The sequence below is a fragment of the Ursus americanus genome, chromosome 22 (assembly GCF_024610735.1).
Source record: "Ursus americanus isolate L20-20 chromosome 22, mUrsAme1.1.p, whole genome shotgun sequence".
Lineage (NCBI taxonomy): Eukaryota > Metazoa > Chordata > Mammalia > Carnivora > Ursidae > Ursus > Ursus americanus.
In genome coordinates this window covers 18,078,663-18,091,313 of record NC_142148.1, presented here as the reverse complement: position 1 = coordinate 18,091,313, position 12,651 = coordinate 18,078,663, and the positions used below count along the sequence as shown (strand labels likewise).

Sequence of the window (12,651 nt, the reverse complement as noted above, 5' to 3'; positions counted from 1 at the left end):
AGAGCAGGCCCCAAGGAGGGGGCGGGGAGCACCATGGGAAAATTCTAGAGCTCTCATGCTCACAGGATGTGCAGGCTCAGGGCTTGCTTTTTACTTTTTAATACATTTGAGGTGAACAAAGACAGGCCTACAGGAAACAAGCAGTGACGTTCAGAAAATCAGAAACAAACAAACAACCAGGCACAGATCCCAGTGGCTGCGATGGGAAGAAGTCCCGGGGAGCAGCTTAACTGAACAACAGTGACAGATTTCAAATTGATACCAGCCCTCGATTTAACTATTGTCAGTTTCAAATCCAGAATTTGGCACAACCTTGTACCACATCTTTACAATCACGTAAAAATTAAATAGCTGGTACAAAGAACCACGCAAAATGTTGACTCCTCTCTTGACCCTTATCTACTTTTTCAATTCATTACCTACATTTTAAAAGTACGTTTTCTTTAATGCTTTACAATGCTACTTGCTCCTCAGTGAAAATCGGCATCTCAGAGAAGACAGAAACAACTGCCTCTGGTCGTACTTGAGCCCGACCCCATCTAGTGTGCTGGTATAGCTTCCCAACCCACTTTCCTTGCCCGAATATTGTATTTCAGGTCCAGCAATTTTACATCCCTTCTGGCACTCTAAAAGTCTGCATCCGGGGGCACCTGGGTGGCACAGCGGTTGAGCGTCTGCCTTCAGCTCAGGGCGTGATCCCGGCGATCTGGGATCGAGCCCCACATCAGGCTCTTCCACTATGAGCCTGCTTCTTCCTCTCCCACTCCCCCTGCTTGTGTTCCCTCTCTCGCTGGCTGTCTCTATCTCTGTCAAATAAATAAATAAAATCTTTAAAAAAAAAAAAAAATAAAATAAAAGTCTGCATCCGCCGGCCAACTACTTGTGCAAAAGAGGACTCACGGGCTCTCCCTGCAGCAGGAATCAGGATGTGCTGGACGCTGCCCTCCTGTAACCATCTCCTTTGCAGCCCTGGTTTGGAATAGGAAGTTTCTGGGCTCCAAATGTGTTCCTTTGGGAAAGGTCTCATCCCCTCTCAAAATGTAAACATTTTTGGGAAATAGCACAGATACCCACACACTCTCTTTCTGCCGTGTGACTGAACTTATTACCCAAACCAAAAGTCCTGAGTACTCTTGTCTCCCCAGGGCCTGGCTTGCTGTCTAGGGCTCAAGAAATGTGTCAGTAAGTCAATCAAGAGCTGGCTGAGTACAGGAAGGAGAGAAGAGTTAGTAGCATGGAAAAAGGGTGCTTTGGGGCAGTGAAAAAAGAAGTGGAGAGTGAAAAGGAGAGGATGCTGGAAGGAGAGGAAGGAGTGTACTCAAAAACCGGACTCACTTTGCTTGTGGCTGATGCTGTACAGTAGGGGCCCATTCCAGCTGCCTCGGGGGCGCCACCTATGCTCACTCCCACCTCGTGTTCTCTTGGTCTGGAACATTCTTCCTTCTGATCTCAGATTTGAGATCCTGCCCCTCACTTAGGTGATATCACCTTCTTCAAGAAGCCTTCTTAGACCACATTCTAGGACAGGACACCAACAGCCACCATTCTTATCCTCTGAGTTTGTTTAACTTCTTTGGAACTAGGATGTGATCTGCAACTACCTCATTCAGTTTTCCTTGTCAGCCCACTAAAATGCAAGCTCTATGAGAGCACGGACCACCAGTCTTGCTGACTGCTGTGTCTCCAGCCCTTTGAACAGCTCCTGGCACGTCCCAGTGTTCAGTGAATACTGAGTGAATAGACCATGTAATGGAACATTCACAAATTTCCAACTTTCTTCCAGCAAAGAAAAGTAAAGCCAGTGGAGTCTACCCTCCGAGGTCTGGGCCTACATATTGTCAACAGAGTTGGTGCCATGAATGCGTGGCAGTGGAGGAAGAAGCCAAGGGGACCACCACCTCTCCTTTCTTGGAGCAGTGCATCAGGCCCCCGGGAATGGACCATGGAAAGGGCTCCGGCTCCTCAGGCTGGGTTCCCTCTCCCTTCCCAAATGCTGTAGACGTGCAGCAGCTGTCGCATTCCCCTGTGGCTGTGCCCTCTGCCAGCAGCCCTGCTCCCATGCTTTCTGAACCCTCACTCCAGCGACCTTATCAACAGGAGGGACAAGGAACCGTGTGGCCTTACCGCGGTGACCCCTAGCCCTGTCTGACCCTCAGGAACTCTGGCCCGGAAGAGCAAAAGGCTCCCCGGGGAGCATCTGAGGTGTCACAGGGCAATGAGAAAGCAAGGCGCTGGTGGCCTCTGTGAGGGGGCGCGTGGTACCCTGCTACCTGTTTCTGCCCTCAGAGCTAGCAGCACAGCTGGCTTCCTGCAAACCAGAAGAAAAGAAGCGCAGTTTTCACTGCTCATTTCCATTCTCAGGCTACTGACAATACCTTTTGCCATTTCTTACCCTCGGTGTTCTGGAAAACCTGATGTACCAGGACTGGGGCCCACAGCTGTGCCTCCCGAATGAAGGTAAGAAAGGGTGGCTTTACACTCTCGATTTTCTTATACACACTGAAGCTAACACAGACACATTCAAGGTACTGAGAGAGGATGTGGCATTTACCTGATACCTCTAGGTAAGCTGTGCCTGTTCAAGGGACCTTGAGTTGGTCTGCCTCTGAGACAGGTGCGGTCCTTTGGTGCCACTTCATTCTCTAACCCTAAGTAGTGCCTGGTCCCTATCCTGGGTCCTAATGAACCTCACTGTTCTGGAAGCAGGAGCAAGGGAGCTTTGGGAGGGAAGTGCTGCCAGGCTCACAGAGTAGAGACTAGAGCAAGAGTCCTAGCTCCCCATCCTCATGCTTCCAGAGGGAGTGTCTGCTCTCTACCCTCCTCTTCGTCCGTATTCCAAACGGAGGAGACTGTCTGATCAGTGAAACCTAACCTGAGCTCCTGTAGACTCGCCCCTTCCCCTCCTCTGTTCAGGAGCACAGAGTCTCTTCTATTACTGGCAGCCCTGCTGGGGCAGCCTCTGCTCCGCAGACGACTGTTCTCTGTGGGTAAGGTCAACCATGGGATGAGGGTGTGTAAGTACAGGAGTCTGAGGGAGCCTAATTCTGGCTATAGGTCAAGCTGTGTCATCTAATCCACCTTCACGATCTATTAAAGCTTGCTTTTTTTTTTTTAAGTGTTTATTTATTTATTTATTTAAGAGAGAGAGGAGGAGGGAGAGAGAGAATCTCACGCAGACTCTGCACTGAGCATGGAGCCCGATGCAGGGCTCGATCAATCGATCTCACTACCCTAAGATCACGACCTGAACCGAAATCAAGAGTCAGACGCTTAACCGACTGAGCCACCCAGGCACCCCTTAACGCTCATCTTTTGATCCTCCATTGTACTTCTGTGTCTGTTTCTTAATTGGTTCAGATCAGACATGGGAGAGGGATAGAATTTGCTGGAGTCCTCAGGCTCTAACAAGACCAAGGAAAACAGCATATGATACCTCATGTTATTTGTTTTATAAAGACCTAGATTTAAAAAAACATCTCTAGTGATTCCTAAGCCCAATTCTATCCCCAAAGCATAGAAAATCCCAGCCACATGATCAGAAGAAAACGATGAATGAGTGTTTAATAATAACAACAACAATAATAATATAATGATGATGAAAAAGCACCAGAAAAATAATAGTGCACTCCGACTTTCAGCCGACTTCTCAGAGAAGGAGCTATGTTCTCCAACTATGGAAGCTGGTTTGTCCCTGCCTCAGGGACTCAGGCCTACTTAGCTGAGCCCAGCCTCCCCTAATCAGGTTGGTTTCACTTTCAAGGCTCTGAGAGGGTCTGCCTTCAATCAGTCAAGAAACAGCTTCCCAGCATTGGCACTGCTTTCCCATGCTGGCCTGCCTGGGGATAACCATGGATTGCACCAGATCTTTCCAGACTATTTGAGACCAGAGGGAACACTCACATTTTCTACCATCTGAACTCAGACCTCTGAAGCCATGCTGAAATCCCACTAGGATAGGGCGTAAGACCCTGTCCATAATGAGATTCTTTTTTCTGTGGCCCTGATATTTACATCAGGGAGAACACATCTCAATCCACACACAGATAAATGTTCTGTGTCAAGGCCATCTTCCAAAAGAAATACAATCATGTTCTATCAGAGCAGGAATTGTGATTCTTCAATAACCATAAAGAACTACAGATGATTGAAAGCTTTCACTCATTTTACAAAAAATATTAGATTACGTACATATGTGTGAACGAGTATGTGTAAGTTAACATGGTGTAACTAGCAAGGATAGTACCAGGGAAAATTCTGGTTAAGTTTTCTACTGTTAGGGTTAGGAATGCATTTCACCGATGTTCACAGCTGAACTTAGCTGTAGTCCTGGGAACCACATGATGGTCTCAGGGTCCCAGTGTCCAGACTCTCCCCCACATTGTATTTATGGCACACAGCATGGGTCATGTGGCAGGGAGAGCTTCTGTACCGAGTGTGCACTGCTCCGTGGGCAGCCTGCAGCCCTCACGCTCCTCCCCACACCAAGCAAGTACACAACCTTGCTCCATCTCTGTGGGCCACTCAGAACTACACTTTCCTTCCTCTGTCATGTCTTCTTACAGCCCACCAATCCCACTCCCCAATAACACTGCACTGATCTGATTTCCTTGCCCTAACACTACTCTTCTTCCCTTTCTACCCAGTCTGGCTGACATTTCAAAAAATAAAGGACAGTTCCCTCTAAGCTTCAAAACTTTTACATAAAAACAACAACAACAACAACAACAACAGATCTAGAAGACACAGTGGCCAATCTGGGGGCCCACGAGTTGAGGAATTTTCACTCTAACTTGGACCTGGGACTGCCACTGCTGCTGCCACCCTCACTCATTTACCTTCTGCTACATTCCTGGTTCAGGTTCCCACCCTGGATGGCCCGGAGTGCTGGTGGTCCTTATTTCTCCACTGGGCCTGAGTATTACAGCAAGTTCACAAACTGACTCAGCAGACTAAAAGTTTCACATGGTCCAATTTCCCTTTGACTTTGCTGCTATTCCTTTCATTCATCTCTTGCCAGCTCCCCAGCAGCGGACATTAAAAACAGCTTCTCCAAAGCTTCTCCCTTCTCGCTGGACCCCAATTCCAGACAGCCCCACCCACCCTCTCTGGCTGCTACGCATACAAATCAATCACCTCAGATGACTTCACCTTCCCCACCAGGCTCCACCACTCTTATTCTTGCTAGTTCCATCTCTTGGTATCAGCACCTATTCGCAATTGGTCATGTCCAGGATTTCACCTAGAAGCATGGTGATCCCCAAATCCTTGTCTTGACCATGACCTGCCTCCAAATGCCAGCCTCATGCTTCCAATTTCCCTCCTGGAAATTCCTCCAGACATGCCTCGCCATCCATGGGCTCAAACTGGCCACCTAATTTTGGCTTCTTATACCATCATTCTCCCAGGTACCAAGGCTCATAGTCAGGTAAGCACTGCAAAGGAGCACAGAACTTCACAGTTGTCAAGGACTTAAGGGATCATCTGTATCGGGGTCAGCAAACTTCTGCTATGATAGTAAGTATTTTAGATGCTGTGGGCTATGGGCTCTGTTGTGATACTCAACTCTGCCACGGTAACATGACAGCACCGGAGATGGTATGTCTACCGATGGGTGTGGCTGTATTCCAATAAAACTACTTCAAGCCGACTAGCCAGCCAACAGGCACCAGCTTCCCACCACCTGATTGTATCACTATCCTAATTACATTCTTGCTAGTTACTTAATCAAATATTAGTCTTTGCTTATTTTCTTTTTTCTTTTTTTAAAGATTTTATTTATTTATTTGACAGAGAGAGACAGCCAGCGAGAGAGGGAACACAAGCAGGGGGAGTGGGAGAGGAAGAAGCAGGCTCCCAGCAGAGAAGGCTGATGTGGGGCTCGATCCCAGAACTCTGGGATCACGCCCTGAGTCGAAGGCAGACGCTTAATGACTGAGCCACCCAGGCGCCCCTAGTCTTTGCTTATTTTCATGCCAGTGTCAAGCACATTATTCTTTTAAAAAGTGGTTATTCATTATATCTAGTAACTCACCTTTGACCCAAATATCCCTTCACCAGGAAAGAGGCCTGATGGGGAACTAGTCATGTCCACTGATTTTCTCTGAAGCTGGACGTTGAACACAGTGCCACGCAGTTTGTTTTACAAATGATTTTTCCCCCTGAATTCTGGCCAATTGTCACCAATTTAATAATTTAAAGTGGGCTATTTTTTCAACTAGCGGACTGCTTTCTTCAAACAAAATCTTATTTGGAAACTCATTAAATGAAAAAGGCAAAGCAGAATGACTGTGTGAAGTGGTGGGTCAGGCAGCAGCTCAAACGCCCACAGCTGAGCTCCCTTCCAGGCTTGCCGTCCCTTGCAGGGTCCCCTAAGGGGACCTCCTTCAGGTTTGTGACACAGCAGCCTCTAAACTTCTTTTATCCATCACCTGTATCATGAAAAAGGTTTTGAGCTACCCAGCACCCTCCCCACTACATACTCACAATCCTGGTATTGGCAAATATCCCACGATACAATATATACTTAGGGTGAAGTTTATCGTTCATAAAACTGGATATAAATCTAGAAATGGTATTCTTGACAAGTCAGAATCTTTTTGGCTGACATATTGTCCAATGTGGCCAGAGTGCCATTGTTTTTATTTTGAAGGAGGGTAGAAGGAACTGTTAGCTCTGTCATTTTCTTGTTTGTTTATGCTTAACCTTAAAACTGTATTAACTCCAATCTTTATAATAATGTTTGCAAGCCACCAAATATTTAATTTGGCTAAAACTAAAAAAAAATGTCAGCAAATTCACTCGATTGGACATGTACAAACTCGAATATGCAGCATTAAGTCGAGAGCAAATGAACTAGGGGGAGGGTGCCTGTCCCCTTGGCCACACAATGGAATTCTGGGTTATCTGTCTCCTTTACTATACATGACATATGACCATCTAAGAAACCAACCAGTGAAAATGCCTGAATCACTCTGTATTATCAAAAATTAGAGAACTAGTAAAGCTTAATATTTTTCTTTATGTTGGATAACAAAAATGAACAATACTTCTAGTCTATATTTGGAGGCCACCACTGTGAAAAACCATTCGGTTTAAAGCAAAAAGAAAGAACCAGTCCCTGATTAGTGGGAAAGGGCGACATTGACTTTTCATTCAGTTGACTCCTGCCCGAGGCCCTAAGCCTGCCATCCAGCTGACAGCACAGCACGAGCAGGGCAGACGCCCTACAGCAAGCCGGGCCCCTCCGTGATGTTCTCAGACGCAGGGGCAGCTAAGGCAAACAGCAATCATCCTAGTGGTTACCTGCAAGTCATTTTGTGGGTTCCAGTCTGAATCAAATATGATGCAGGTATCGGCGGCTGTGAGATTGATGCCCAGGCCTCCCGCTCTGGTGCACAGAAGAAAGACAAAGCGGTCTGAGTCTGGCTTACAGAACCGGTCGATGGCTGCCTGGCGCAGGTTTCCCCGTACTCGCCCATCAATTCGCTCATAGGTGTATCTGAGGGGACCCAAACGAACGAAAGCCCAGGTGTTAATCATACTTCAATGGAGAGCAGCAAACAACGCAGGAAGCTGTTGACCCGCGGTCTTACATCCCTCACTTCTAAATCTGGACCAACCGAGAGCAGTCTGTGAGGAGTCCCTCCCATCCACATAGGCAGCAGGGCAGACGCCTAAGACTGCACTGCAAAACGTACCCCCCAAAACAAGCAAGCAAAAACCAAACCAAAACAAAAATATCAGCCACGAACTAAGGACCAGAAGAATTGTAAACATAAAATATCAACCCCCACAGCCTGAGCAACTTATTCTCCAGTATTTCCCCGTTTTTACTTGCACTGAACCTAATCATAAGACCAGGAAAAGCAAGGGCCTCAAACGTCTACTTAAAGTAGTGCTCTTAATGAGGAGTCAAGGTTCAAATCAGTGTGCAGCTGCTCTGGGGAACCTGAAAATGGTAAGCAGACCGTACCGACAGGCAGTCCTTGTGTGCCTGTGCTGGTCATTTCCGGCCTATCCGTTCTCCCCGGCAGCCCGCCGCCACGCACGGAAACCACAGGAAGGTTTCTGAGCTGTGTCGGGGGCAGGGGGACCACAACTGAGGACTTTTGAGAGGGAAATAAAATGGGGAAGTGAAGCTATCGTAAGAAGGCACATACCTGTGTGGAAACAAGGGCGAAAAGCACAGTGGGGGAGAGGGTAAAAGGAAGAAAAATTAAATTAAAACTGCTGTGGGAGCGTGTTACTATCTGTCCATTCAATTAAAGTACACAGAAGGTATCTTTATGATGGAATCATGTGGTTAATACAGAATTAACATAGGGTAGCAATGTGGACAGCTGCTGACATCTTACTCTTTTCTTATTTACCCTAACAATAATAAATTCACAAGGGGATGTTACCCTGGGCCCAATTCTAACCACCAAGCAGGAACTGGCTGGTAAAGTAGAATTAAAAGGAACCTTGTGACAAAAGGACCAAGTCGTCCTGGACCCAACAACAGCCAAGAACATGGATTCTGACAAAAACCTTATCAGTAGCCCACAGTTTGGGAAATCAGATCTTTAAAACTTCAGAAAAATAACTGGTAAGAGAATAAGGATAGACACTCTAGGGGTAGATGACTCTGTGTGGGAATGGCTCTAGAAAACGGAGTGTGGCAATACAATCCTGACTTCCTTGAAGAAAAGGAAAATCCACGTAAAGAAACCATCCAAGAAAGTAACATGTAGAGAAACCAGACCAACTCAGGCTCAAAAGAGACACATACAAAGCAAAAAACCAAGTCTGAAAACACTGTCTTCCTTTTACAAAGCTACAGTGCATCAACACCTGGAATTACAGGTGTAGATTTTCCCTTTTTCTTCTTTTTTAATGTAAGAAACTTAAGCATACTATGTGGGACTACAGTAGCAAATAAAGCAGGAAGTGGTGACTCAGAAAGGCAGACTAGGACGAGCTCGTGTCCTAAGATGAAAGTGAAGGGCTGTATGTCTGGATTCTATAAAACCAGAAGGCAGTTAGATATAATGGTCATTATCATTAATAATAGCCACAGCAGTAATATTAGCAGCAAGCTCTTCGGCACCAAGCTCTGGGCCAGGCGCTGTGATACACGCTTGATATGCACCATCACAGTTACGTCTCATGATAATCCTAAGGGCTGGTTTTACTGTCATCCCCATTGTACATTTGAGGAAACTTCAAAAACAAAAACAAACCCCCACAAGAAAACTAACTTGCTCAGTCACTGAGCAGGTGAGTTGAACTGAGACCCACTTGACTCAAAGTCCACATTCTTAACCAGTTTGCTGTATGGCCTACATATTGCAGCCTACACTTCAATGCAGGAGGATGAAAAGGCTGCCCTAAAAACTTAAAATAGAAAATTAAAGATAAATAAGAGACACCGGTAAATTTAGGAAGCTGATAACTCTAGTGGAAGCTGGCAGGAACTCTAGGCACTGACATGGTTTTGGTAAACCAGTGCACTCAGATCTGTACTGGGTACTCAGAAGTCTGGACATGTGGGTGAGGGGATGGACGAAGCACAGGATTTGGAGTCAGGGGACAAGGTAGAGATTCAATTAAACAGGAGCTGCCAACACCCCCATCGCCACATATGTGAACAATTAATGCTGAAGGCACAGAGGACACCCCAGCCATCAGAGACGAGCTGGATGCCCATGGACTGAGGGAGGCAGGGAATCCACACAGCTTTAAGGACGAGGAGAGATCAATAAATGCGATGCGAGAGCTCAACTGTCACCCATGGAAAAAATTCCCATTCGATCGTAGTATTTTGCCAGCTATGACACAATTTTAGAAATTGTGCAGGATGACTGGGACACTAATTCTCACTTCTGTTGTTCAGTTTTGAGGGAGTGCTCTCAACACAAAACTAAAGATCCATCCCATTATGTGAGTTCTTTTAAACTGTTCCTCACCCCCTCTCTTCTGAGCCAGATCCCTTGGCTATGCCCTCACCCCTGTACGAGAATATGGCATGAAATTAAACGGGAACAAAACCAAACTGACAGCTGGAGAGGCAACGAGGCTGGAGAACAAAGAAAATCTTGAGGACTAGTAAGTCTGAATGAAGAAATCAGACATCAAAAAATTTTCCACACCACACATCAGTGCAGCAATTAACCCTCTACGTCAACTATATTTTGAACAAAGTCCCTAGGAGTTTATGTGGCTCATCAAACTGTAATTCTCAGTCACTGTCAAATTTCAACAAGAAGCAGGTGGCAGTCTGGAAAACCTGTGTGCTTTGTTTTAGGGAGGGGGGCGGTGGCGCGTTTTTGGCACAACAGGAAGTGCTGACCTCAGAAGGCCTGAAGGGAAATGAAAAGCTTTCTCATCTCTCAGCAATAACTAGCTGGAAAACGTAAAGAATTAAACAAATAAAATCCCATTCACAATAGCCATACACATACAGAATACTTAGGAATAGGCTCAGAGTCAGACATATGCAGGACTCGGCAACATGACTCCAGGTGCCATGTTGGCTGGTTCACCATGACCCTAACACCTACAACGTTCTAGCACAAGGCAGGTACTTCATAAATATTTACTAAATCAGCAGTGTATATAAAAGACCTGAATACGTGCAGTCAGTATCAGGTTCTCCAGTTTTACAAAGATATCAGTCCTGTCCTACTAAATGTGGAAAAGCCAATCAAAATCCCAACAAATGGATATATATGCATAAATACAAATATGCATAGGTGTGTATACACATACACTTATATGGATATATATTTTTACTGTAGTCAGGGACAGATTAAAAAAGAACAATTCTGAAGTTTATCCACAATAATACATGAGCAAAGGAATAGAAATACTGATCAAAAGAATACGAAAGGTAAACACATACCAGCATAGATAATAAGTATATTTTATGGACAATGTTTTATTTGAATGGAGGAAAAGATGTACTATTTAATAAACAAAAAATCAGACACCTTTGGAAATAAATTAGATCACCATTATATGCCATTTACCAAAATTACAGAAAGACTAAAGATTCAAATGTAAAATTAAAAAGAAAAAAATCAAAAAAATCCAGTTAAAGATTCTCAGGTGAGAAATAACCTAACTCAAGGGATGCTTGGCTGGCTCAGTCGGTTAAGCATCTGACTCTTGATCTCAGGGTCGTGAGTTCAAGCCCCGTGTGGGGCTCACAGGGAGCCCACTCTAGAAAAAGGAAGAAAAGAGAAAAGAAGAGAACGAAAAAGAAAGAAAGAATTCAATACTGCAGAATATCCAAAGGGATGAGGCATTGGTGGCACCAGGTAACACTGAAAATGGGGATGCGCAGAGTCTAAAACAGAGGAACGGGTTGGCTATCTGGGAAAGTGTCAGCCTATAGATCACCCGCCCCAGCCTTGACGAGGGTAAAAGAGAAGACCTGCACTGTGATCTACCCCAGGAGATACGAACCACAGTTATTTCTCTCCAGCCCTTCTCCACAATCGATTCCCAGTACAATCAAGTTCCCAACCCCTAGGCACAAGAGAGGAAGAGAGACACCCTGAAATATAGACACAGGACGTTCCCCAGCTCAATGGATAATGTTCACACACAGGAGGAAAGCCTCTGACTTGAGTCACAGGGGCTCTGCTTCTAGTACGGAGTGGGAAGGTCCTCACACACCAACCCTCTAGCAAGCAACAACCACAAAATGGACAAAACACAAAAAAAAACAAAACAAAAAACCCACGAATGAAGAGAAAAACCAATCTGAGGGCACTGGAGAGTTGAGGAAAGAAGGCAGATTTTGGAGAGGAACAGAAATTTGCAGTTCTGGCCAGAGGGGAAGCCACCGCCATGGCGACAGGGGTATAGAGCAGCTACAGATCTGACAAGAAGACACTGTCTTTAGGACCAGAAGCACCACAGGAAGGAGTCTGGGACAACCAGGACCGCCAGAGGGTGAGAAGGGATCCATAGAAAGTAGAGACACGGAGACAGTGAACCCCAAACTCCGTCTATAGACTACTGACGACTTCCTGACCTCTCCAATTCACACACACTTGGGGAGACTGAAGGCAGCCTCAGCTCAGCCCGGAGCTGTTGCTGACCAGACACTGACAGGAAGTGCATTCTGAGTCTCACCTAGTTAACTGCCTCCAAATGAAACTTGCCATCTTCACAGCCACAGAACAGAATCCTGATCTCCACAACAAAATACAATGTTCAGGGGAAACCCCAAAATTATGCAACAAAATTGTGTGAAGAAACAGGAGAAATGTGACCCATTATTAAGGGAAAAGACAATCAACAGGTGTCACATCTAAAATGTTATAATTAGAGCAGCTATTATAATTATGCTCAGTGAAGGAATGTATGTAATAAAGAAAAGACAGGAAATCACAGCAAAGGAACACAAAAGTAAGAATCACATGGATAGCTTAGAACTAGAATACATTCTCTAAAATATGGAAAGCACTGAATGGGGTAATACGCACGGTGGAAATGACTGAGAAAAGAGTCAGAGTGCCGGAAGACAGATAAAACAGAAGATGAAAGAAAAAACACTGAAACAAATAAAAGAATAGAACCAATGGAAAGTGGAACAATACGAGAAGGTCAAACATACAGGTGATTGGAATCCCACAAAGAAACAAAAGAATGGGGCAAAAG

At 45.4% G+C, this 12,651-nt stretch overlaps 1 protein-coding gene across 6 annotated transcripts in view; it reads right to left on the bottom strand.

Annotated features, from left to right (window-relative positions):
• The window catches only part of CHD6 (chromodomain helicase DNA binding protein 6), a 192,210-nt gene that overhangs the window by 64,238 nt on the left and 115,321 nt on the right, over positions 1-12,651 (bottom strand). For all 6 annotated transcript variants that reach the window (XM_087853574.1, XM_045804644.2, XM_045804643.2 and 3 more), the window contains exon 17: positions 7,303-7,498. In XM_087853574.1, the coding sequence (XP_087709700.1) occupies positions 7,303-7,498 (196 nt within the window). The remainder of the gene's footprint in view (positions 1-7,302; positions 7,499-12,651) is intronic.